Source organism: Myiozetetes cayanensis, unplaced genomic scaffold (genome assembly GCF_022539395.1).
Source record: "Myiozetetes cayanensis isolate MyiCay16 unplaced genomic scaffold, myiCay2020 scf2-11, whole genome shotgun sequence".
NCBI lineage: Eukaryota > Metazoa > Chordata > Aves > Passeriformes > Tyrannidae > Myiozetetes > Myiozetetes cayanensis.
Genome location: NW_026087411.1, coordinates 25,285,955 through 25,313,038, shown reverse-complemented (window position 1 = coordinate 25,313,038; position 27,084 = coordinate 25,285,955). Strand labels below are relative to the sequence as shown.

The 27,084-nt window shown below is 44.9% G+C and overlaps 2 protein-coding genes across 2 annotated transcripts in view; both read left to right on the top strand.

Moving 5' to 3' along the window:
* Nucleotides 1–10,647, top strand: part of THADA (THADA armadillo repeat containing) — a 160,545-nt gene extending 149,898 nt beyond the window's left edge. The window contains 2 exon segments of the mRNA XM_050315607.1: nt 8,005–8,171; nt 9,306–10,647. Of these exon segments, the coding sequence (XP_050171564.1) occupies nt 8,005–8,171; nt 9,306–9,698 (560 nt within the window). The 3' untranslated portion in view covers nt 9,699–10,647.
* Nucleotides 10,648–14,134: 3,487 nt separating this feature from the next.
* Nucleotides 14,135–21,201, top strand: ZFP36L2 (ZFP36 ring finger protein like 2). The gene is made up of 2 exons (XM_050315792.1): nt 14,135–14,398; nt 14,934–21,201. The coding sequence occupies exons 1-2, from the start codon at nt 14,348–14,350 to the stop codon at nt 16,338–16,340; spliced, it is 1,458 nt and encodes a 485-aa protein (XP_050171749.1). The 5' UTR covers nt 14,135–14,347; the 3' UTR covers nt 16,341–21,201.
* Nucleotides 21,202–27,084: the final 5,883 nt, after the last annotated feature.

The window sequence follows — 27,084 nt, the reverse complement described above, 5'->3', positions numbered from 1 at the left end:
CAGTAATCTAAAGCTACTCTAAATTCTAATAATTCAGAAGTGAAGAATTTGCTTAGCAGTTGTCATCAGCTGAGTCGGGCATGCATCTAGAACAAAGGTTATAGCACCAGAAAGGTGTTGTTTCAGTACTTGTGTAGAAATACATAGCATTTTTATGCCTGTATTTGTGTCTTGCAAAAATTCCACCAACATACACTTATTAATTCGGATCAATTGATTTAATTAAAGAAAAAGGAGAGAGAACTTTTGCATTGAGACTCATAACTGTCTTAGCAAGATTTATTGGTGTGTATGGTAGTTGTTAAAATCAGTGACTTTTGCAGGGGGGACTTTATATTACTTCGTTTTGAAGAATTACATTATATAAAAATGTGTAAGCACTGTGATTTTTTACTTTGTATTCCCAAATCTATGTCAACACCTTACAAGTTGTTCTCAGCCCACTTAGACAAGGTTAGATCATCACATGGATGAAAGAACTGTTTGCTTTCTAGAATACAATGCCACTAATTAAAGTTGAAAGTGAATGGACTGAATTAGAATCAGCTCATCCATCAAAGACTGGCTACTGATTATTTACTGACAGTGCTTCATTTAGCTCTATTAATTACTCAGTGGCACTGTTATGTAAAGGTCACGCTTGAAAAATTAAGAAAGAATACATGGAAAATTATTGTATGTGCTCAGTGCTGCAGTCTGGAAATGGTAAATGTTAAATGGAGTGTTCATGTGAATAATCTATTAAATGTGTTTTTCTTATCAGCGTTTTAATTGCAAGTGAGTAAACAGGACAGCAGCTTACAGATCTTGATAGGCTTCTTATGCAAGCTGTGATGGTCATGGCTATGACTGCATAGCAATAAAGGAAAGTGTGCCTTTCTGTTACTGCTTTTAAAATAGCTTGGTGGGGCTTTTTTGAGTTTTCTGCCCAAATGATACTGGTTTACAGGTATTGAAGGGAGAAGAATTTTCTGCAGTTTTCTGTATTGATTGCCCACCCTTTCCTTATTCCTTTATCCTTTAAATAACAAACCTTTTACCATCATTTCCCAGATGTTATTCTGAAATTCCAGCTATGATGCAGAGGTAGATGTGTCCCCTGTGTTCCTACAGCACAGCTGTAATATACATCTCATTCACATTCGGTAACCTTCATCAGAGCTAAGCAAAGAGCTCTGTATAGTTGAAACATGCCAACAACAAGAGTATTAGTTTTACTGATACTGGTTTTGAAACTACATTTATCTTTCTTTTTTTTAATAAATACATAATTTGAGTTAAAAAACTTACGTTCTCATTGGCAGTGTTTTAAACAATTAGCTGAATAGTATTTTTACCTTTTCAAAAGGAAAAGCATGAGTGGCTTTAGGCAGGGTGTATTGCTGTTTAAATTGGAACATGGCTTTGGGGGGGAGGTTCTGCAAAAGCAGTAATGTAAGTGGTAAAGTCCAAATGCTCATTTCCTCTGACAGATCTGTGAGCTGTGGTTGTTTTGTAATAAAACTCTGTGTACAGAAGGCATGGCTCACATGGGAAAAGCTGATGTATTCATATATATATATATATATTTAAAAAAGGAAAAAAATGTAGTTTCTGAGTTGAAAAATATTGTTCAGTTCACATTCCAAAAAAGGGCTTGAAAAGATGATATGTGTGTGCTTTTTTGCTCAAGAAGGAACTTTAATTTTCTGCTTAGTCCTGAGCTGTAAGTTTCCATCATAATCAGACATGTTATTAACTCAGATCTGTTTATAATCAAAGTCAAAGCTGAGAACAGCATCACTGCCATTCTACTCAGAGACTGCAACTATTAAGAAATTAGTTTTGATTAGTTTGTTTTGTAATGGTGTTGTGTTTTGACATCGTGTTGGGTGATGTCAGGAAGGGCCTCTTTTTAAAGTCATCCTGAAAAAGCATGGCTATAAAACAGACTCAGGCAGGGAAATGGAAAACATATGAAGTAGTTGTACGTCATCTAGGGAATGATATTTCTCAAGAGGATAGAAATGATCTAATCGCCTTTGATTTTATGAAACACCATGAAAAGGAATCTGCTTATATTAGATTTTACATAAATGGTCATTTTAAAAAGGGGAAAGTTTGATGTTTGTAACTTGGATTGACACAGTGCAATTGCAAGAACCATCTGCCAACTATCCAGATACAACAGTCACCATTCCTCTTTCCTTTTTTTTTTTTTTGTTTTTGTTTGGTTGGTTTGGTTTTGTTTTACTTCTCAGTTTTCCTCTTGTAATCTTAGTGCCCAGAAAGGTGACAGCACTCTAACATTATTTATGGAGACTGAATGGGTATGAACACCCCTTTGCTTTCTATGTACTGCTGCTGATTTTCTTCTGCCCTGTTGTTATTCTGGTGGCAAAACACCTATGGGTTTACTTGCAGTGGAGTTGCACTGTTCCTGTGTATCTCATGGTAGAACATATAAGCAGGTTATTTCAACATAAGAAATGCAGTTTCTACGTTATTTTAACTCTTGGGTTGGACAAATGGGATTTTATTTATTTTTTTTTTTAATTTTGTGAAGCCTAGGCATACATAAGCACAGTCTTTTAAGTAAAAAATTTATCTGTGGCACTGCCTCACTCAGACCTCTTATATTTGACATGTTGAGAATAAGGGTAGACTTGATTATTACTGAACACCAAAAAGAAGAAAATCTTTAATACAACAAAAAAGTGATTAGTGATTAGGTGAAATTTTCCATTTGCAAATCTAATATTACAGATATTAGTGACTGTGATGCTGAATCTGCCGTCATATGGATGGGAACCTCATGTCTTGCCTGATACTCAGGATCTTGTTATGGTGATGTATCAGAAAACATGAGATAAATCCCCAGTTTTGTCAAGAGTTGTCTTTGTTGCTTTAAATGTCCATGCTTGCCTTTTGAGGCAAAAATACTACCTCATTTTACCAGGGTGTTATGAGGTACCATATTGATTGTGATGTATTAATATTTATAGCTAGGTAGGCAGCACTTTGTGCAAGAAAGTAAAACATATTTTTAGTCTGCTTAAAATGCTTTCTGTAGTTTCAGTGGAAGAACTTACCCTATATGTTTTCCTTGAAAACATCCTTGCTGTTGGTACACTGAGGCTTTCCCTCAGGGCTGTTACACTAAGCTGCCTTGCAGTTTTACTTCTCTTTATGTTTGTTCTGAACACAGTATGCCTTTACAAAAATTGCATTACTCTTCAAACTAGAATGAACTTTAGTTAACAATTCCCAGTACAAAACCGATTACAAATGCTTTGTTAGGCCAGGAATATGTTCTGCTTTTCTATTTTGCCTATACTTTATCGTGGTTGTCCTTAAAATCTGTGTATGTGCTCTTAATACATCTTTTCAGTTCCCCGTAATATCACTGAGGCTTTAACAGAGAACAATTGTATAGTTGCAGGACACGTAATAGGCTACTAGAAGAAATATTTACATCTGGCATGATCAAAGCTTTTGGAGTACATGAATGTGTATGTGGGAGGTCTAATTTTTAAGTGGGTGGATTCACAAAGACTAAAACACTGCAGTACTTAACCCTTTTCCCTTTATGAAAATATTCCTCAGAATTAAACAAGCATGTAGTACCTGATTCTTATCTTTATTTTTCATTTCAATGAGTAGTATTAATTCTTCTGCTTGTAACTACTTGTTTTAAGTCATGGAGAATTTTTCGTATTTCAGCCCCTGTAGTTGCCTATAAAGTAAGATGCTTATCTTGCTCGGGATGTTTTTGCACATTGGATCATATGCATATTTCAGAATTTTAAAGAATTATATTTTTAACACAGTTTTGATAGTCTGTAGAACTGTTGTGGAAGGAGCTCTACTGTATTTTCAGTGTTTGGCAATAGTGACATCTCCGGGTTCGATTTCTGATGGTTTAGTTCCTGTGTCAATAATCAGCTGTGGCTGCTTCTGTAAATCTGTCATTTGAAATTTTTGTTTATTCAGTTACTTTAAATAGTTAGTTACATTATGAAATTCTATTAATACTCATTCATTTAAATAATCTCTGTTAGCATTGTGTTTGCAAGGCTCTGATGGGGAAGTTTGGGATGAGAGCTGACCTGGGCTAACAGCTTGCTGAACGGGGAGGTCTCGCTCTCCCTTTGGCTTCTTTCCTTCCCTGTGCTGTCCTGTGATCTTCCCTCCCCCAGCCCCCAGCTATACCATTCTGACTACAGGGCAACCAGCTCAGCCTGCCAGCCAAGCAGGAGAACCCACACGCCAAGTTGCGTGCCAAACGCCTATTCGGCTCTTCTGAGCTTTAATTTACCCGGTGATCAGCAGAGTGCCTGAGCTGGCTACCAGGTAAGCATCAGGGGCCCATGGCCTGAGGTGAACGGAGAGCCACCTGCCCTTTTTGCCCCTGGTGAACTTCCATTTTGCTCAGACCACTCTCTGAAGTCATACCATGAGTCATGAACACAGCATCGCGTGTAATACGTGGTTTCTTGAAAATCAGCCCTGCTTTTGCAGGCAAATGAGGATGTGAGGAGCAGTTCTTGTAAGCAGTTAAAACATCAGTGAAGAAACATACATTTATTTTTAGAAGAGACACACCTTTTTGGGTATCTTTAAAGATTCTGTATTTGATTACAGCATCCACGGCTGTTACTTTTAAAGCTGGGGGTCATCAAAGCAATAGAACATTTTCCCCTGTGAAAGCATTTTTTACCTCTTAAATTCTGGGTACACGTATACCTAAATTTGCTTGCTGTTATTCAGTTGTATTACTTCAGCACTCCAAGATATGCTATATCTCTTTTGTTGTCTTTGTGGCATTGGTAGTCCACAAACCTGATCTTGAACTATTCTAGCATCAAATTTGAGTGAACTGGTTTGTCAGTATATTCTGTAAGTAATAGCAGCTGAGAAAGCAGTTCAGAAACTCTGGAGCCATTCCTGACACTCTAGTAGTGGTATGGGATGGGCAGGTGCACGTGAAAATTCTTCATCTGCCAGACTTGGATCTGTTGTTGCGGTTGTGTCAACACCTGAAATACCAGGACGCTGCTCTGCTGGCTTCTGTAGCACAAAGCCAAGGTACGCAGGCTCTTACCCACATTTTTGAACCCTAAGTTTTAGCATTATCAAAATTCCATTGCTTTGGTTTTTTCTGGTCTCAGTGTCAGAACTGACACGTGAGTTTGGTTGATCAGTTAAATCGTGTCTGCAGTTCACAGAAGGGTGGTTGACATCTTTTAGGCAGTATTGTGTTCAGTCTTGACGTTTTTCCTGTGTGATATGCTGCCTTTACATGTTTTTCCTGTATTTTTTTAATCTTTTCTTCTTTGAAGAAAGAAACCAACAACAGCAACAACAACAACAACAACAACAAAAAAGACTTACCATTTCCTCTGTTGCAACTTGTAGGATTCTCTACAAGATTGCCATACTATGTGACCACAAAACTGCCTTTTCTTCTGTGTCATGCTGTCGAAAAACTGCTAGCAAGCAAGTTCAGTCTAAGCAGGACCTCAGCATTACTTGTTTTGCTACCTCTTGGTAGTTTTTAGCACGTTCACGTAATAACAGAATTAGAGGCCCAAGTCTATTTCGTGGTGCATTTCTCAGTAGTCCAGCATTCTCCTGTTTCACAAAGAGGGTATCACTGTATTTATACTTAAGGAGTCTAAACCTTAAAAAGGAAGAGAAGGCCCCAGAAAATAGCAGTTGTATCTATAGTCGGTCCTCCAAAGAAATGGCAAGCTCAGCAGTGGGAAATATCATGTTTGGCTGTTAGCTCCCAGCATCCCTGGGATATATTCAAATATAAATAAAGTGACACAAGCAAGAGATCTTATATAAATACTGACAATTGTAGGCATTCAGGAATCATCCATAAAACTCTGAAGGATCATCAAAACTCAAAAGAGCTGTGTTTAAAATGTTGCATTTTGTAAGCATTCATAACCAAGATGTTTGTTTCAGGCTCAGAACACCAGACTCCATTTTAATCTCTGTTCTTCCAGCTCTGAGGATGACCAGGATTTCTGATGTCCCTATTGCACTCGAATTAAACTGTTTTCTACTTGAGCCTAAGCAAATCAAAACAGAGAGGACAACCATTGTGCCCATTCTTTAGACTATCAGACTGGTACCAAATGGGGCACAGCAATAGAGAAAGCAAGGGTTTTTTAAAAACAAAACAAACAAACAAAAAACCCCAAACAAATTCCTGGAAGGAAATATCAGCAAAAATAATACCTAAAAAATCCATTACCTGTAAGAAATATTGTACTGCACCACTGCAAGCTCTCCCTCATGGACAAGGCTCAGGGATATCCTGATACAGTGATAATTCCTGACATGAAGCAAGCAGATTTGAACATTTGATTTTACTGTCTAGCAGAGACAAACTGTGTATGTAACATTATTAGTGTCACAAAGAGATTGACTGCCTGCCTTCCTGTTGCTTGTTCAAGGAGATTTCCATTTACCCTCATCTAACTCCAGGATAAAGAAGGGACCATCTGTTCTTTCTCCTTCATTCCCTTGCTTATTATGGTCCTTTGTCCTCATGGTCTCAAATACTAATTCATCCTCCCCAATGTCCTCGGTATGTTGCCTGGTCTGTCAAATAACACATACCCATCTTTCCATCGGTCTGTTTTGCCCTTAGATGTTTCCTGCATTCATTGGCACGCGTATTTGCCCAGTCCTGGTGTTCTACTGTGAGTTTCTTGTCTGTGCCAACATAGTCCCGAAAACCTGCAGCTGACCTGAGGCCTCAGGAAGGGTTACAGAACAGAGGTCTGTGCTGCAGCTCTGAATGCGGGTTGTGAGGGACAAATCTCAGCTGCACTGCTGTGCCTCTTTTATGTCAGTAGTTGTTTTGCTTCATGAGAAATGCTTAAGTACAGACAGACACAAAAAGTAAGGTCTGCTTTCCATGTCTATATGGATTTTTACCAAATAGTTCTGACTCTGCTGTCTTGTTTGCTTGCAAATTACATCCTTCAAGAATGGCATGCCCTTATGATACCATTATTTAGAAGACAGACCATTCAGGGAACATTTTTTCATTTGCTTGTGACTATGGACAAGGATGAATTTTGCCCAAATCCTTTTTACAGTAATAGGGATTTTACGGTGACTTGTTTATTAGCTCTTCCTCTTCCAGTCCTCTTCCCTCATCCCCTTAAAAAAAAAAGAAATAATGCATTAATGTTAATGAGTGGTGAAACTCCTACCTGTGAACACATTTGTTGGGAGTTCTCCTGCAAATGGGACTTCTGGCATTTTTATATCCTCTGTTATTGAGGGCAGCTTTAGGACCCACACAGTTAAAACAGCATCTGCCCAACAGAGAGCAGTGAGGAAGTTTAGGGAAGAAATACACTGTGGATGATGGCTTTGTGTACAGTTCTGGCATGATGCCAGAAACAGTATAAATATAGCTCTGTGATGATATTGTAAACAATGTCTGCCTTTCCCTTCTCAAACGTCTTTTCTAAGCCCGTCTTTGTTCCTGATCTCTCTTACATGTGTGTGTATATGTCTATCTTATATATAAAGAGATTGCACACCAAATAATTATTCATTTTATATCCCAGCCCTTTAAAACATATCATGTGTTATAGGGTTTGAGTTCCAGTGAAAACATCAAATCAGATCTAAGGCATAGCTGTAGTTTTGCAAAAATAGTTACCATGTAATAGGATCAGGACTGTCTCTTGAGACGTTTGTAACAGACACATTTTATATTTAAAACCAAATTAATAAATGTCACTACATGGGGAGGGAAAAAAATTAAGCATCAGCAATTTTCAATTGCTTCATGTATTATTTTGGAATTGAGGAAAGGCCCCAAGTGGCACAGAAGTAAACATTCATCTAACTTACTGCAGTATAATTCATCATTCTACATGTGTTTGTGTAAATTCAGCATCTGTTTTTAAGAAATAATTTTTGTGCTGATTTTATTTGAAAATGTTTGTGGTCTTGCTCTGTATTCTTACACATATTTTCTCTCAACAGAGTTTGCACTTAGGATAGTGAATGCTCCAATGGCCTTAGATTTAGCATTTGGCATAGTGTGTGAGCTGCTGCAGCGGTGGGGGGAGATCCATGCCGGTGTGCTGATCTTGCTGGAATGGCTGCTGGGAGACAGCGACCTGCAAAGAGATTCGGAGACTTCAGCCCTGGTAATTTTAACAACCAGTTGCTATACCGTGTTGGAAGCACTGCATTTCCGCGGTCGCGTGGTAGGAATGGATTGAAATATCTCATTTGATGAAGCCTGATGATCACTACTGCAGTATTAACTGATTTACAATTTGAAAAAAAAAATGCATATGGATAATATTTAGAATAAAAATAGAGTTTGATACCTGTTTCCTGGCAATATCAGCATAAAACTAAAGAGATCAATAAACAAGCATTGAAATAAACGAAGAGTTACTTCAAAAGTCATTGTTGACTGAAATATTTTGAGGCTGAAATGTAATTACATTCAATCTTACTGCAGATGATGGCTTGCCTTGAATTTAAACTGCTGCTGTGGGTGCCAGGCACATCTGGTGTTCAAGAAAAGTGCTCTCCCAACTGCTGGCTTTTCCAGAGATGGCATTTAATATTTAAATATTTGGTAACTTTATGCCATCTCACATATGATTGGTTCTGCACAGCACATGAAATGGCCTTGCTTACATCAGTTACTGTCTTCAGAAAGATTATTTCTGTAAGGAAAAACTCTGCCATGCTGGTCCTGCAAAGCCTAATACCGTATAATACGCTGTGCTCTTTTTGTCTTGAAAAGACTGTAAAAATCAAAATAATGCTGGAAGGTAAACCGGAAGGAGCAAGAGCAGCTACATCTTTGAGAAGTTTCTTGACAATTGATATGACCCACGAATGTATTATGAATCGTTCCTTAAGCCCATGGTTTAGGTATGCCTTTCTGAGTTTCACTGACTTGATACAATTTTCCTTTTTCATTTAATCCACTCAAAAAGCACCATGATATAGCAAATTACCATACTGGTTACAGAGAGGTCTCTGTGAAATATAAGACTGTTTCAAGCACATGTTAAGGATTAGGACTACTATTTACTTCCACTGTTTCCCAAGACTTGTACCATAACTGCCTGATTTTTGAAGGTAAAATTTCTTTGACAAAGTAGTTCCAAAACCTTTAAAAAATGCATGTGAATCTCTACCTTTTTTTTAATATAAAGAACTGGTTCTGTATATATTCTTTTTTGTATCTTTTATGATTTTCTCATTATTATGAAACCACAAGTCATTTCCTAATCACGGTTGTTTTTCTTTTTGTTAAGGAAGAAGATGATTATCTGTTTGATAAAGGAGAAGTGAATTTTTGGGCAGAGAAGTTGACTCATGTTAGACAACTGAGTAAGCACCTTTTACAGCTCATATCAGTGACTCATCTAACGTTACCACATCACAGAGAACTGAAGCGACTATTGATAACAGCACTGGACCAAGCCCAGCTCATTGAACAGCACCTTCGAGCACTGCCTCCAGCTCCAGAATTTTCCAGAACTGCAGAATTCACAAGATTGGCCATTCAAAATGAGAGAATATTGCTCTGTCTTAAAATACTGAATCTGCTGAAGTCCGATGATACTTGCAAAAATGAAAATCTGGAAAAGTATGTTACTAAAAGTTCATCCTCAGGGAGCATGCACACATTCTCTCAGGGAGACTGAATTCCAGCAACGTTCAAAGAATCAGGATGACTCCAGTAAACCTGCAACAAACTATTCACTATTCAGGCTAAAACTACATTTTTATATATGACTCCATGGATTAATTTTTTTTATCAGACATGCTGTGGGAGACTGTTCCTTTTAAATGCATTTGCTAATTTCATTCAGCTGAGCATTGTTTATTACAGCCACTGTAGGAAGTAAAGCAGGTAAACCTAATATTTTCCATTCAGCCAGGTGCAGGCCACCTGTAGTTCTGTTGCGTTTTATCCCATATTTTACCTCCTGTATCTGAGTACCAAGGAAAAGTGTATTGTTTTGGTCTCCTTACAAAATGTAGCATGTTAATTACTAAATTAATATGCTATTTTTATTTTTAAGTGTTTCTAAAAGAAAAGGAACAAACTGTGACTTCTTTGTTCATGACAATTTTTAGAGTATATTTTAAATTTTACTGTATTTTCCTCTGGAGGAAGGCAAGGATTTTCACTTTGGTAGTAACCTTGTTTTCCACATGGAAACAGCATTACTTAGACTTCTGCATGCCTCTTTTTTCCTTTAAATCAAATAACTATGTTCATAAAATGGTTCTAAAATGAAGACCGCTGTGTTCAAAACGAAGCAGCTGTTCCATTGCAAACAAAAGAGTTTCATCTTTACTTCAAAACACCTTGTTCTGCAAGCAGGCCTGGAAAGTAAGGTCCTGCTGAGTAGTGTGAGGCCCCTCTGAAGCTACCAGAGGTGTTCCTATGCTCCAGCCCTTGCTTTTGAGAGATGCTCTCACTGGCACTCAGGTAGGGCGGCTGTGGGGACTGTTCTGCGTGCTTCATGGTGATCCTGTGCCTGAACTACACAAATGCTTGTTGTGCGCTGAAATGTATTTTTCTGGGAACTGACATTGGGTTTCAATATGAAAACGAGACATTGAAAATAAATATTGTTGTGAAAAGGTTGTTACCTTCCTGCAGCCAAGGGCTGCGACTGGGGCTGTAGCACGGCCGCCCCCCCCCACCCCCAACATGGATATGCGTCCCTGTACGCCGTTGCTTCGGTCTCCTTGGAAGAAGGTCCATGTCCAGTGAAGGACTGTGTGCTTTCAGCTTCCTCACCTGCCCGCGTGTGAGCGGAGCTGGGCCGTCAGTGCCGGTGACCGGGCAGGTAAGGGCTGAGCGCTGCGCCTCACGGCCCGCAGGTGGCGCCGCGGCACCGCCGTACGCGGGCCGGGCCGTTCCCGAGAGCCGGGCCGGGCTCAGGCGGGCAGGGCCGGCTTCGCTCAGCGCCGGGCCGGGCTCAGCCAGGGGAGGCCGAGGCTTGGGACCGCGCCGCTCGCACTGGCTGCGTGCCGCGGTGCCCGACAGCCGACTGCTGCCCTCTTCTCGAGCTTCAATAGAATCTGCTGTAAATCGAATTGATCTGCTGAATTGGGTCTAGTGGACATCTGAACGCTGCACAGAACAAAGTCAGTACTGAAAAAAAAACAAAAACAAAAACCAAATTAAGTAGTGTCTGTAAGTTTCCAGGATTCGGGGTTACTTATATAAGTAATTTACGATGAAACTTGAGGGTTCAGTAGGCAAAAGGGAAATGTTGGAATCTGAAATTATGTTTCACAGTATGCCCGCTACCCAACTTAATGAGCCACAGTGCAGCTTAGGCCAAAAATTAATTTGTTTGCATCTGGTTTGAGCTCCTGGGGAAGGAATAGCCCAGCTCATGTCTGGAAGCCACTCTTAAAAAATAGCCAAGACCTGCACAATTAATTAACAGCTGCTGGTTTTGTCACATCTTAACATAATTTTTGAACTAGTGTGGCAACAGCGTTTAATAGTAAGAGACATAAACCCCAACTTTTTATGTATCATTTGTGTAACCTTGCTCATGTCACTGGGAGCACAAGACTTACCTAGCTTTTTAATTATTTTTAATGGGGTAGAATTTAAAACGCATATAGACATATATTTAATACTGGCAAATGGGTAAATGCAGAGAGGTAACAGTATAGTAGTAGACCCAGAGTGACCATAAAACTTAAGTAATTCAAGTGAAGCCTTGAGGACTTGGTTAATCAGTAACCAAACAGCTCGAAAACTCGGTCTTCCTTATCGTGGTGTTAAGATGCAACTGGAACCTCTGTCATCCCGCCTCAGTTTATAGAGAGCAAATAAGAATTCTATCAGCGCACCTACATTTCACCACACGGTGCTGGTGGCTTGCGTTACTGTGTAACTACTCAATGAAGAACCTTTAAACCCTGTGCAGCAATTGCGGGAGAGGGTTAGCAAAGCCTGATGCCTGAGCACTTATCGGCCGTGTGTTTGATCAAAGTCAGTTTATCAAAGTATTCCTCCCAATGGCGATGACACATTGATCCGTGCATGACTGTCACCGTAAACTGCAGTCTCGGTTGGCTGGCGGGCAGGATCTGCTCCGAGGTCGTTTCCTTGGCAGAGATGTGTGGGAGGGTCAGTGCGCAGGCAACTCGGACCGGCCCGGGAGGAAGTTATGGGAAGGAATGCACGTTATCCCGCGCGTCCGCGGCATTCCCTCGTTCCAGCGGCTCCCCGGGTGCGGAGCAGCGCCCGTTGCCGGGTCGGGAGCCGTCGCCCCCCGGCAGGGCGGGAGGACGGGGAAGAGGCAGGAACGTGGGATCTGTCCCGGGACAGTTGGGCGGAGGAGCCGCTGCCGCCGGGCCCGGCCACCGCTAGAGGGCACCAGGAGCCCGCCAGCCGCCCGGGCAGCGGGAGGGGCCGGGAACGGGGAGCAAAGCCGGGAATGGGGCCGGGAACGGGGCCGGCCGAACCGCGTCCAGCAGCACCCGCCGAGAGGGACGGGCCGCAGTAAACGGCCGGGACACAGGAAGGAGCGAGGTTTGGGCTTTCCGCCCCCCCAGCTCCCCGTCTTTCCCCGGGGATTTTTCGATCTTGGCGGCCGGGCCCGTCCCGCCGCGGGTGACGGCTCGCGGGCGGTGCCCGTGTCCGGGCGGCCAGGGGGGCGTCCCATGGGTCCCTCCTGCAGCCCCCCCCCCCTTCGCAGCCGCGTGGGAGGAGGAGGAGGAGGGGAGGAAGCAAACGGGCTCGGGAGCCGCGTGGCGGGGGGGGGGTCGAGTCTGAAACCCCGCAGCGAGGGGCTCTGATGACACAACCCCCCTTCCCCACCCCGCCGAAGTTTCTTTGCTTTGCAAATGTGTTTTCACAGCGCCGCGCTCTTGCTGACGTGGTCAGGTTTGCACCCTTGGATCTTGCAGGCCTGACTTTCCGGCTCGGAAGCTAAAGACGATCAAACACTTGTGCTGGCTTTAGCAGCCATAAAACTTTACACGTTCGCTCGTCTGTGTTCTCCTTCCCATTTGTCCCGGGGCCGAGCAAACGCGGGAGGGGACGGGGGTAGTGCGGAGGAGCCTCCGCAGCCGCCTTTCACCAAGTCGTGTTTGCGCGGCCTTATCGGCGCGGGGGTTGGGGGGAGGGGGGCGGGGGTGTTTTGCACGGTGGCTCCCGGCCCGCCTTGGACGGGGGCCGGGCCCGTCCCGGGAGGGAGCCTCGCCGCGGGCACCGGCCACTGCCTCCGCCCGCGAGGGGCACGGGGGGCGAGGGGGGAGGTGCGGCGGGTCATAGGACCTTTGCGGGGGGTGAGAAATGAAGGGGGCGAGCGTGGGAGGGAGACGGGGGAGGGGTGCGCGACGCGGGAGGCGGAGGGAGATGCAGAGGGGTTGGGTAGGGGTCGTGGATCAGCCCGGCCGGTGGCAGGGTTAACGCCGCCTTGCACCCGTGCCTACCAGCCAACCTGTCCTAGACTCCAAACAGAAAGAAAAACAAAAAATAAGCACCAAACTCGAGCTCCCCGAAAAGAAGGGAGAAGTGGCGGGGCGGCCCGCCCGTGCCCAGCCCCGTCCCGCCGGCCGCATCGGGGCAGCGCGGACCCGACCTTTGTTTCAAACCAATTACGTGGCATAAGTTTGTTCTCGGCGGGGCGGGGGGAAGGAGTGACCCCGGCGCTGCCGCGCTCCTCCCGCGGCACCGCGCACCCTCCACTCCGCGGCGGCCGCTGAGCGAGGACGGCTCCCGAACCGATGGTGGGGGCCGCAGCAACGCGAGGGCGTCGGGGTCTTTGGAGAGGGATGCAGCGAGGGGCGCTACGCGGGGACCAAGCCCGCAGGGCGCGGTGAGCGCTGCCTCGGCTGTTTCCTCGCTGCTCCCGCCCCGTCCTACCCGCGCTGCCGCCACAGCAGGCACACCCGGCTCGGGGTACCGGGGGTTGACTGCGGGGCACTCCTTCCCCGCCAGCCTGGCCAGCCGCCGCTGCCTGCGCCCTCTGCCAAACTCGGGACGGCCTGGCCGGCGGGTTGGGGCGGGGCGGGCTCAGCGGGCGGCGCGGGGCGGGCGGAGCGGGGCACCGCCCCCGCGGGCCGCGGGCAGCCGCGTTTATATGGGGGCGGCGCGGGGCGCCGCGGAGTTCCCGCAGTTCGCCCGCTGCTGTGCAGCCGCCGTCGCCGCCTCGGCCCGGCACCCGCCGTCCCGCCGGGAAGGAGTCGGGACCGTTTCGGATCTCAAGCAGACGGCCCCCTCCTATCTAGTCGTGGCTTTTCCAAACCCTCCGAGGACAGCGGGATCTTTCGGTCCTTCCTGTATTTCCGACCATTACAGGATCTAGAAATGTCGACGACACTTTTATCTGCCTTCTACGACATTGACTTCTTGTGCAAGGTAGGGAAGAGCGTTCTTACCCGGGCGGGAGCTGGGCTGGCGGTACCTCGGGGTGCGGGGCGATTCTCCGGGCTGCTGGGCTTAGGGCACCGTGGCGGGGCGGGGGGTCGGGCCGGACTGTGCGGGCGGGTCGCGGTCTGACAGCCGGCCGGGGGCCTGGCGCAAGGCTGCGAGCCCCGGAATGCCGCCCCGTGGCCTCCCGGCGGCCGCGTTCGGGGCGGGCTGATCATGCAGCCGCGGCGCTGCCGGGCCGCCCTGCACCGCCTGCCCGCGTGTTCCGCTGCCCGGAGAAACTTTTGAAAAAAGTTGCAGATGCAGCAGAGCTGGTGCAGGAGCTTCTCCCCTGCCCTGCCCCGCCGGCGCTGGCAGCGGACGCGCTTTGCGAGCCGGTCGGGCGGCGCGACCCCCACCCCGACTGCCGCGGCGCGCCCGGCGGGGCGGCGTGGGGAGCCGCGGCGGTGGGCAGGCGGTCACCCGCAACACTCTCTCTCTCCCGCTGTCTCCCCCACCCCCTCCCCTCTCCCCGCCCCGGCAGACAGAGAAGTCCCTGACCAACCTCAGCAGCATGCTGGATAAGAAAGCCGTGGGGACCCCGGTGACCCCTCCCAGCTCCAGCTTCGCGCCGGGCTTCCTGCGGCGACACTCAACCAGCAACCTGACGGCGCTGGCCGGCGGCTCCAAGTTCCCCAGCCCCACCGGCTCCAGCTCTTCCTCCACCTCTTCTTCTTCCTCCTCCTCGTCCTCGTTCGGCAGCCTGAAGGAGACGGGCACCGGCGGAGGCGGCGGTGGCAGCAGCAGCCCCACGGCCCTGCTCAACAAGGAGAACAAGTTCCGGGACCGCTCCTTCAGCGAGAACGGCGAGCGCAGCCAGCACCTCATGCAGCAGCTCCAGCAGCAGCAGCAGGCGGCCGGCAAAGGGGGCGGCTCCGGCGGCGGCGGGGCCCCCATCAACTCGACGCGCTACAAGACGGAGCTGTGCCGCCCCTTCGAGGAGAGCGGCGCCTGCAAGTACGGCGAGAAGTGCCAGTTCGCCCACGGCTTCCACGAGTTGCGCAGCCTCACCCGCCACCCCAAGTACAAGACCGAGCTCTGCCGCACCTTCCACACCATCGGCTTCTGCCCCTACGGCCCGCGCTGCCACTTCATCCACAACGCCGACGAGCGCCGCCCGGCGCCCGGCGGGGGCACGGCCGCCCCCCCGCCCGCCGCCGCGGCCGGGCCGCACCACCATGCGCACCACCCGGCCCCGCACCCCGCCGGCAGCACCGGCGACCTCCGCGCCTTCGTCCCCCGCGAGCACCCGCTGGGCGGCGGCGGCGGCTTCGGGCACCCGCGCGGCGGCGGCGAGCGGCCCAAGCTCCACCACAGCCTGAGCTTCTCCGGCTTCTCCGCCCACCACCACCACCACCACCCCCCGCACCCCCACGGCGCCCCCCCGCCGCCGCCGCCTCCCGGCGGCCGCCTGGACGCCGCCCTGCTGGAGAGCCCCGGCGGGTCGCGCACGCCGCCGCCGCCCGCCTCCGCCTCCTACTGCGAGGAGCTGCTCTCGCCGCCGTGCGCCAACAACGCCTTCGCCTTCTCGGGGCAGGAGCTGGGCAGCCTCATCGCCCCCCTCGCCCTGCACACCCAGAACTTCGCCGCTGCCGCCGCCGCGGCCGCCGCTGCCGCCGCCTACTACCGCTGCCAGCAGCAGCCGCCGCCTCCCGGCGGGGGCTGCCCGCCGCCCCCCGCTTCGCCGCCCTTCAGCTTCCAGCCCCTCCGCCGCCTCTCCGAGTCGCCCGTCTTCGACGCGCCGCCCAGCCCGCCGGACTCGCTCTCCGACCGGGAGAGCTACCTGAGCGGCTCCCTTAGCTCCGGCTCCCTCAGCGGCTCCGAGTCGCCCAGCCTGGACTCGGGCCGCCGCCTGCCCATCTTCAGCCGCCTCTCCATCTCCGACGATTGAGGGGGGACGGGGGACCGGCCGGGGGGGGGGCCGCGGCGGCCCTGCAAGTAAGTGACCGAACGAAGAAAGCGAAACCTCTCCTTCTTCTCTATTTTTTGGTGTTGTTTTTTTTTTTATATATGTCTATCTATACACCGAGAGCTGAACAAAACGAGAAACAAGGCATTTTGCAAAAGGGCAAATGACACGAACTGAACAAACCTATTTTTATAGAGAGACCTTGGAAGAAGGGGATTTTTGTTTCGGGGTTTTTTTTTTGTTGTTGTTCTTTGGAGACAAGTTATGATACGCACCAGCAGCAGCCATTCCATCTGTGTTCGAAAAAAAAACAAACAACAAAAACAAACTAGCGTTAGAAAAGACACCACCAGAAAGCAACAAACAATCTGGGGAGCGCCGGTTCTTCCTGCCCAGCTCCTCCAAACCTGCAGACACACAGAAAACGAAGTTTCAAACTAGTTTGTGTTTCAATCCAGTTCAAATAAAAACACAGAACATACTAAACTTATAAGCTTTTTTTTTTTTTTAGGAAAAAAAGAATCCAACATCCTGCCAAGAATATGCCTTGATAACAACCTTTTTTATATATCTATATATTATTATTATAACAAATGCTAAAACCTTCATTCCAAAGTTTAATATTGGTTCCATTGCCACCACTTAGTGGATGTTTGGCTTAGAACAATTTTTTGTTGTTGCTTTATTTGGAAGCACTCAACTGAGTTTAGTTTGTAATTGTTGGAGAATAACTGCTGATTTTTTTAAAAATTTTTTTTAGCTGTTTGAGTTGATTGCATGAATGAGTTCACTGCACACAACTCAATATGAAATTATTTAACTTATTTATTATCTTGTGAAAAGTATACATTGGTAATTTGTTCATACTGTATTTATCGGGTATGATGAAAAGCAATAGATATATATTCTTTTATTATGTTTAAATTATGATTTTCATTATTAATCGGCAAAATGTGGAGTGTGTTCTTTTCACAGTAATATATGCCTTTTTGTAACTTCACTTGGTTATTTTATTGTAAATGAGTAAAATTCTTAATTTAAGAGATTGTATGTAATATTTATTTCATTAATTTCTTTCCTTGTTTACGTAAATCTGAAAGATTGCATGGTTTCTTTATAGAAATCGGTCTCGATGCTGTGGAAGTAGTTTGAGGAATTTCTATGGGTTTTTTAGAATGTAAATGGTTGTAGCCCGTCCGAGTTGAAAAACAAACTAGAGAAGAAAAAAAAAAAAAAGCAGAAAAAAAGACTGCCTTAGCAATCAGACTTCAAAGTGGCAAATCTAATTCAGACTTGTTTAAAATAACCAAAAAGTATTTTTGTTGCCTAACTCCACCAATCACACTGTGATATAGTCTCAAAGTATGTAGCAATAATTGGGGGTCCCAGTATTATGTCTCACAGTGCCTTCTTGAGGGTCCATGCTTGCCTTAAATATCTCTCAACCAAATAAGTATTTTTCTTAATGCTTGAGATAATTTGAATGTAGGGATGGGTTTTAACTACAGCAAAATTTTGCCACTCTATTTTATAAGAACAGAGGCCATCTTTGGATCTGAAACTTTATACAGTACATGAACATATCTTGTTTAATTGAATTCCAAAACTTGTAATTTTTTTTTTCCTAATGTAGAAAGTTGGGAGTTTTCCAAAACTTTCCTGGACGGTGGATGAATGAGCAGTAGCTTAGTTTTGTTTGTACATAGGTACAGATTGAGCACTATGTACTCTTTTGGACTACTTTAACAGAAGTATGTTTTGAATGTAACTAAAGGATAAGTCAACTTGAGTTGTAATATATTTTTCGGGAGTCAGTTCACTACAAATTGTGTGAGACTGTAAACTTTGTACTGTAAATGTTTTGTAGTTCTCCCAATAAAATTTTTTGGAAAAAAAAAAAAAAAGCCAAGTAACCCTTCCAAACGCTAAAGCCCTGGCTGCCAGGCAGTGAGTATTTCTTGCTAAACACCACCACCACCCCCTAATCACAGATATGTCTAGCTACAGATTAACCAGTTTGCACTGCTGCTCCAGTCACTGGTCGGCAGCCAAAGTTAATAAACGCTTCCAGAAGGTTCGGGAATGTCAGCAGCATGCTGTATCTTGCCTCTTTTTTTTAATTTTTTATTTTTAAGAGGATGAAGAATCAAATGTCTGCTGCTTGTAGCTAACAGCTGGAGTGGAAAAATCTAGTAATGGCATTTATCAATCACATTGCTTAAGGGGCTATATGAGTGTGCCATTAGCCTTCCTGGCTTGTTTGGGGCAAGGAGGAAATGGCAGTTTGGGTAATAAAAAGGCATAATTAAAGTTTACCCTTTGTCCCAAAAGCTTTGTTCCTCTTCACTCACAGGAATGCGGACTTCTGCCTCAATGCTCCCATCACCCAGCTGAGGGCATATCTGTTAATAGGGCTAGCATTAAATGTGTTAATCAGTTTTTAGGGTCCGGGTTTTAAACAAATTACCTTTTTGAGGGTATATTTATATAGCAAAATACTTGGCAGACTGGAGACTGTGAGTGTATTAATACTGGAGGAATTTTAGCTAATATCTCCACAGTTTTGGCACCTTATTCCGGTCAGTCCCATAAAACTTTTAAGTCATGATTTCTTCCAGCTTATTTTTGTTCTTTTGTCATACTAATAATAAATGTTGTTAACATTATGGCATCTCTGCACTGCCTGGACTGCCACAGCACTTTCTATAAATACAAGGTAGAATGTAATACTGGTGCCATATGTTTGTGTAACAAACCTTGGACTGACACTTAGTTTAAAATTAAAACAAACGTAAGCAATGTATGACAACACAGCCCAACTACATCAATCACCTTTTTTTTAGTGGATCAGTGTGACATTTTGGCTCAGAATTGCTCCCTTTGATTCCCAGACTTAATTTCTGATGAAATTTCTTTTTGTCATTGACTGCACAATGTCCCTGAGCTCCGATGGGTCCTTCCCCAGGCATCCCTGGTACAGATGCCCTGACTGCAAGGAACAGGCCTTTGCTGGTGTTTTTGAGGAACAGAGAATAACTTGGTTTGACTAGTGTCTTAAGCTGATGCTTTAACTCACTTTTGGGATTTTGAAGCTAATTGTCACACTAAAACTGCATTAATTAGGTGTGCATGTCTCATTTAATTTCAGATTCTGTTCCTTCCCTAGGTATGGTTTTTGCTTCTCTCACTTGCCCATCTCTTTCCCTGAGCCTGCCTTTTTCTTGCCATAGTAGATAAGGACCGTATTTATTTGTATATTTCACCTATCTAGGACAGCTGTACTCCATCAGTACAGTACTTTCATCTTCCCTGTGGTTTTCTGTTCATAAAACAGGATCTTGGTGAGGGTGCTGAGGTTGGCTTTGTTTCTCCTGGCTGGAAGAAGAGTTCTCAAAGCTTCACAGCAGCTGTCTCACGTGAAACACGAGCGTGCTGGTGTCAGCGCCAGTGTTCTGTGTGTTAGAAAGGCTGCCAGGACAGGATGGGTGACAGCCCACCAGTGTCTCGCAGCAGGCTAGTGGCGTGCCAGTGTGTGAGGAGAGCTGGGCCTGAGCTGCCCTCTGCCTGGCTCCAAGTGAGTGATACTCTGAGGCCACCTGTCCAGCACCCTGTTCTGCTTGTGCCTCCAAAGTGTGCTGCAACCGAGTCTGTTGCAGTGTGGTGTGCTGCTGCTGCTCAGAAAACTGGGAGTCCTTGAACTGGGAAGATAAAAGTGTCTGTTTCTTGTGCTGCACAATCAAGTGTTAACCTTTAAACTGGTGACGTTGTTGACTTAAGCAAATGTTCTCTTGCTTTCATTTCAAAATTCAGTGATGTATGCAAAGCTGGTCAGGCCATTCAGAATTTCTCTCATACTTCGCAATAAATCGATAAACTCAGCATAAAAATTAAAATGGTTTTCTTCAAGAGCTCTGGATTGAGAAGGAACTCTAAAGTCTCTGCTATTGCCCGTTAGAGATGTGATGTATCTCTTAATAATTGGGTCACTTAAAATGACTCTGGAAGATGGAGATTTTACTAATTATTGGTTAGGATTGAGGCCTGCTTGCCTCAGTTCATAGTTTGAAAGACATTGCATCAAATACTTAACTTTGTAGAAATAGATGTAATGGTATAGGTCCCGGAATAAGAGTTTATTTAACATAGTTTGGTGTGATCATTAGGGGATTTTCAAATGTATTGAATCAGTAGTTTTGATTTTTACTCCCTAATCTGTTCAGTTTCCTGGGGCCTTTTTATTTGTGTGACTTTTCTCAGTTTGCCTTTGTCAGGTGTAGCAGTGTGCTGTAACTCCTATCAACGCACAGCTGGATGGATTGCACAGCACAGAACATACTCCCAGCAGTGAGCCACGGAGCAGGGGAGTGCTGCCCTTCGCTGAGTGCATCCTGGTTGAAGTGTGAGCCGATTCTGCTGTACCCCGGCATTTACCTCCAGTTCAAGTGTAGAAGCTGGAGATACAGCACAGTCTGTGTCATTCGTGGATGAGGGCACACAGTCCCCCATGGAGCTGGGAGGTTGCTGACTGATAAATGCAGAACAGAGCAAAACAGTGCCTCAGTGTTTAAATACATAGTCAGGGGATGAGCCCTTTTCCAAAGTATCATTTAAATGTCCAGTGCAACTCTACATTACTTTGAGAAAGAAATTATTGCCCTCCTTCCATTTATGGCCCCCATCCCATCATTAGGTGTGCAGCTTTGACTTTCTTCAAAGAGGCTGCATTTGACAACCTCATTCTCAAAGAAGGCCTGAGATTTTACTTGTCGTTATGATCAAAATGTGCTTTCATTTTTTTTCATTTTGCTAGTACAGCATTAAATCTAAGGGACTTGTTGTACTATATGTTTTTTATTGTGTGGTCTGTCTCTTCTTGCTGACCTTGAGTGTGAATCTGACTTGAAGGAGCTTCAGGTGGTGGTGCTCTGTCATTAATAAGGTAGGAGTTTCAGGTTTTGCCTGCTGAGCCTCCAGACCTTGGCAGCACATTTACTCTAGAAATTGAAACTTCGTTTTCTTCTGCCTCTTCAGTTTAAACTCAGTTCCTCAGAGTTTAAAGGTGAAGGTGCTGGGCTTCCCACTATTGCATCCGAAGTATAGTTACGTTTTCCCTTTTGCCAACTTTGCAGCTGGTTGGTACCTGTCCAGAGAGAGGCAGGAATATCCTGAATGACCACAGCCAGACCTGTGAGTGCTCATCTGCTAAAGAAGTAAGTGGAGGGTTGGGATGAAAATTACATGCTCAAGGTGATGTGGCAGGTCGCCTCCTCCAGAAGAGAGCAGTTTCTCCACTCTGCTCCTCCCTGGCCCTTTCTGACACACTCCATGAGCCAGCTCAGGTAGAGCATACTGGCACCCTGCTTGCACACAATGGCCCAGGGTGGATGCTCTGTCCACTGCCACCAAAAGGTCCGCTCGCCCCCAGCCAGCTCTGGTGCTCATCACATCTGCCTGGGGGTTGATGGATTTTATTAACCAGGCAGAAAAAAAAAAAAAAAGGTGTTTTCTGCTGGAGTAGAGTTGAAGTGGATCAGTCAGGAGTTGGATGACTTTCAGAGCTGGTGCAAGGGAGGAGGAGGAGGCAGAACCCCACATCCTGGAAAAGAGGCAGGAGTGATGGGATGGAGGACGAAACATCTCCCCACCAAGCTGCTGGATTGGTTTATCCCTCCTGTGTGGGTTTTACTCAGTTTGAGGAAACATTTGTTTCCTCCACAGTTCTTTGGGATATTCTTGGCATATTTTAAAACTGCTTTTCTATATTGGTGATTATAAATGACTCACGTGAACCTTGAATATTTCTTGTGCCATTTGAACAGATACCAACATTTAAGGGAAGGCGCAAATCAAGACAGTTTATTTAATGTGACCGTATCTGAGAAGTTCTGAATGTTAAGGAAAATGCTTTTTATCAACTGGCATAGATTTAGCGGGTTGTGTAATTTTTTGCAGCATTTGTACTGAAGAACATATTAGGTTTTAGGTCTAATTCTTTTATTAAAATTAATGATTTAATATTGAATACGAGCATATGTACTGAAGAACATATTAAGTTTTAGGTCTAATTCCTTTATTAGAATTGACGATTTAATACTGGATACGAGTCATTTCATCTCTCTATTCAAAGGGCTTTAATGGAAATATTAATGGAGGCATTTTGGGGTGAATCCCTGCAAAATTTGCATTCCTGAGGAAAGCAGGCAAAATTACTCTGACAACTCTCATCTCTGTTGCTGAGGAGGGATAGATGACATCTGCTGAGTAATTTCTATTCTCTACATCATCTGAGAAGGAAATACAGGGTAATTTAAACTCCGTTTTTTCTACCATGGTTAATAACATAAACAGGGAGCTGGATATGCTGAAATCTAAATACGAGGGTCCTATATCAATGGATTATTACCTTATCTTTTCTGAGTGACGTTCACTTGAATACCTGGAATCATAATAGCTACTCAAGATAAGAAATGGAAGGAAATTCAATAACAGTAAGAGGCCGGTAACTTATGAGATCTTGATTAGCCTTCAACTGCACCTAAATGTTGGGAAAGGATTCCCTGTACTGTATGCAAAGAGAACTGAATAGCATTGTGAAAACCATTCCCTCATTGCAGAGGAGCACAAACAACTGGCTTTTGTCATTATTAAGGCTTTCTTTTATCCACATATATATGTGAACCTTCTGAGTCTTCCGTGGATGAACATTTTTTCACCTTAATTTTTCATTGCTTTAAGATTCCGGCTTTGCTGGATGGGGATGGCAGGAGGCTCTGGCCCCTGCAGTGATCTCAGAGCACTGGCTGACAGGGTGTGCATGTACAGCTCTGAATCTCCTAAATGCTGTCAAATCTGATATTGGACTTCCTCTTCTTAGTAGCGGCTATACTGCAGCTGATGACTTTTGGCAGCAGTTTCCCATGGATGAGTGAGTGCAGGGAAGCAAGAAGAGGACTCTGGCCCTTCCAGTTGCCTGCCCTGGGGAGGTTCTGTGTGATGGGAAGGGTGGGTGTCCATCAAAGGGAATGCCCAGATATCTCCTGGGGCAGCAGAGCCCTGGGTCAGTTTGTGCCTGTCACACACCCGCACCTGGATGAGGGCAAATTGTTCCTTGTACTGGATGCCATTTGACTGTGTTGCAGAAGTGGCACAGCAGCACGAACAGGGAAGATTCCATACTGAGTGCTGCTGCTGTGTTAAGAGGGCTGAACAGCACACTGTAAATCTTGAGAGATGAATTCAGAGTTAACAAATACTTTTTCTAAAGGTCAGATTAGATGAGGAATGCAGCAATTTGCCAATCCAAACGAACACTAACTCTAAAAAGACAGGAATTTGTTTTCTACTAGATTAGTGCTCTGATCTGGACTCATCCCATCGCCTTATGGCTGTAGAACAAAAGCAGGATCCAGGGCAGGAGTATGTGAGTTACGTGAGGCTTGGAACTCTGCTTTCAACATCAGGGCAACTTTATATTGACTTGGAATGCCTGTGAAACCGCAGCCTAAGTTATGCTCCGTGGGTTTTTAATTCATACGCATCTGAAATCCCAGGATTGATCAAATTATGTCCAGGGGACAGAGGGAGGCAAAGCCTCATTCAGTGAACTGTGTTAAGTATTCTAGAGCTGAACCTGAACATTTTGCTTCAGTTCGGCTGTTTAGCATTTGGGGAAGTGCGGATAGGGAGACTGCAGAGATAATGTCAAGGAAGGGGAAGCTCAGAAGCTTGGAAAAGCCATCTTCCCTGGAAGTGGGACACAGCTTTGGGCTAGCGTCAGTGTGAACGCCAAGTCATGTCCTCTCCTGTCTACTCAAAATATTTCCTATGGTAACCTGTGTCCTAAAATGAAATTCAAGATGGAATTTGAAATTTATAGCACAGAAGTTAGTAGTAAACTGTTCACTGCAAGAGCATTGCAAAGCAAGTAATAAGCTTCTCTTTTTAGGGTGTCTATCTCCATCTGCAAATACAAGGCAAGCGGAAATATAAGGCTGTCATTTAATGGCTGTCACATGTGCAATAGATCCTGTATGGTGACTGTGAACAAAGCACAGGGCCAGTGATTATTTCCAATAATACAACATTTTGACCTTCACAAATGAACAATCATAAGAAGTAGTATTTCACCTGAAATCTTCAGCTTTGCAGAAGAAGGTGACAGCAGCTCATTAGAAAGTTTATCTCTGGTTTCCCATCTACTAGTAGGACAACTGTGGATTGGGTTCTTATGACTGAAACAAATATGTCCCAACTGTTCAGCACCTGGGGAGTTAGCAGGCCTTGGTGGAAAACACCTTATTCCTAAAGTATCTACAGAAATGCAACCTGACTGGTGAGTACAATCTATTGTTGCAAGACTAATGAGAGGTGAGAGATTTGGAAAGGGATTCTTTCAAACCATTGGTTAATACCAGCTCTCAAAGAGGTAATATGAATACCATAGACAGTGGTATATATGTTAGGTAATACTAAACTTCTGATCTGGGGAGCAGTCACTTTTAGTTTAATATAGAATAGGTGCTGTTAGGTTGGTACAAACAAATACAATGTGATATCAATTTAAAAAATGGTCAGTTGAGATGAGATTAGATTAGATGAGATTTGCAGATATATTTCTTAAAATACATGTTACCAAAACCTTCCAGAACACAGAAATGTCTCAGAATCATAGAATCACAGAATGGTTTTGGTTGGAAGGGACCTTAAAGATCATCTAGTTTCACTCCCCCTGCCGTGGTCAGGGACACCTTCCACTAGACCAGATTGCTCAGAGCCCCATCCAGCTCGGCCCTGAACAATTCCAAAAGCACTTTGTAGCACGGAGTGTTTTCACCTTACAATTCTAAAAACTGACTGGAAAGAGCAATTGTTGAAGCAAAGTGGAATTCATGGAGATCGAGTGGATAGTGTTAACCAGATGGAAAAGCAAATGCTAAAGGCCTTGGTAAAGTTTTCTTGAAATTACAGGAAATGTACTTTCTGTAACTCCAGAACTAGTAGTAGAAAAGGAAAGATGGTGGAAATCAGCCATTTAGGATTACAGTAACACAGAAAAAGGCAGAACTTAATATGTCATGGTTGTGCCAGCATTACACAAGCAAAGGACAACATCTTGTAAGTTAGAAACCACAGCATGTTGCCTTGGCTGTGTAGAGAAAAGTAAAAGAAACTGTACATACTGTTGTATGCAACTTTCCCTTGCTCTCATACTGCATCCAACATAAAAGAAAAAAAATTCATTAAAGCATTCAATATCCCACAACTTCTTAGTATAGTTAGCTTTTATGGTGCAAATGGTCCATCATTTTATGAATTAGACGTTTCCCAGGGACTAAAATGTTTCAACAGAACCCACTCTCGTTAATTTGTTCTCAGTTCTCTTAATTAGCCTGATTAAGTCCAGGTGGAAATGCCTGTGCTTCAAAATGACTTGCAGAGACCCAGCTGTCCTGGTGAGGTGTGGGTGAAAGGAAGGTCAGGTTTGTTCTGCAATGTGCTCTGTAATTGTGTCTGTGAGACTCCGGCACTGTCATGCTGTGACTTTCAATAAAAAACGTAAGTACGTGATTTCTTAGTACTTCTTTTCTAAGGAATTTGTGGATTCTGAGGAACTGAAGTTTTGATTTTTGGAACAATTTGTTGTACTAATTGGAATGAGTGGGGAATTCGGGGTGCCCATGTTGATGGAGCTCTCTTATCCCACAGTCAGTGTTTCATGACAGAGTTTCAGCTGTGTCTGGCTTCATGAATTTGTCTTTGAATTCTGCTGTGGAAGACAGGGAATGACCAGAGCTGTGGTGTAGTGGTGGGTTTGAGTTTACAATAAAGTTTTTCCTTCAGCCTGAAGCCCTCTTGTAAAGAGCTCTCTGCATTCACTCGGTATGAGAGGTATGCAGCTGGTATTTGGAGAGGGCTAAGAAAAGTAAGAGAAATCCTAATTTAGTTGGTAAGTATCATGATACCTGATAAATGTAATTGCTTCAGTGAAATGAGAAAAACTACTTTCAAAGACTGAGCTCTTTTCAAGGGAGAGCTTGGAGTTGTGTTGAGGTCCCAAGCATGTTGCCAACACTTCCCTGGGAGCACTGACAGGGACTTGGACCCAGCCCTGAGAGTGCCCAAACCTTTAAAATTTAGCTTTTGGTGTCTTTGTTGTCTTCTCTCTCATACATGCATCCTCCCACCAAATCTTCCTGACTCCTAAAATAAAATTAAATTTCTAATGTGCTGTATACCTGGATGGGAGGGACCTGAGTGAGCTGTGGTGGTTCAGAATCTGGAAGATTCTGGAAATCCTGGAGTAATTTGATCCTTGTGAGTTTTTGTTGTGGGTTTTCATTTGTTTGTTTGTTTTAACCAAATGGAAACAAATAGGAAAGGCTGGGGAAAGAGTAAATTTTTGTCTAGGGAAAAGTGCTGATCCTGTATGGCTCACATCCCTCTGCCTGTGACTGTGAATGCAGTCTGTGCTGTCTGTCCTTGTTCACAATATTTACTGTCTGTCTGTATTGGGGCACACTAGATCCTGCTCAGTTAGTAGGGGTACCTATTTCTCCATGTCTGTTGGAGCTCTTATTCTCTCTAGTGCCACTGGGCTATTTGCAGAATCTCTCTTTCTGAATAAAAGGGGAAGGGTAATGCCTAATTAAAAGTCATAAATTCCCCTGATCAGGCAAACTCCTCTGCTGAATTCATCTTCCTCAACCACCCCAGTTTTTAGTAGGAT

Coding starts and splice junctions, on each gene's coding strand:
- ZFP36L2 (XM_050315792.1), top strand. CDS start 14,348: ATGTCGACGACACTTTTATCTGCCTTCTACGACATTGACTTCTTGTGC. Junction 14,399..14,933: donor ACATTGACTTCTTGTGCAAG/GTAGGGAAGAGC, acceptor CCGCCCCGGCAG/ACAGAGAAGTCCCTGACCAA.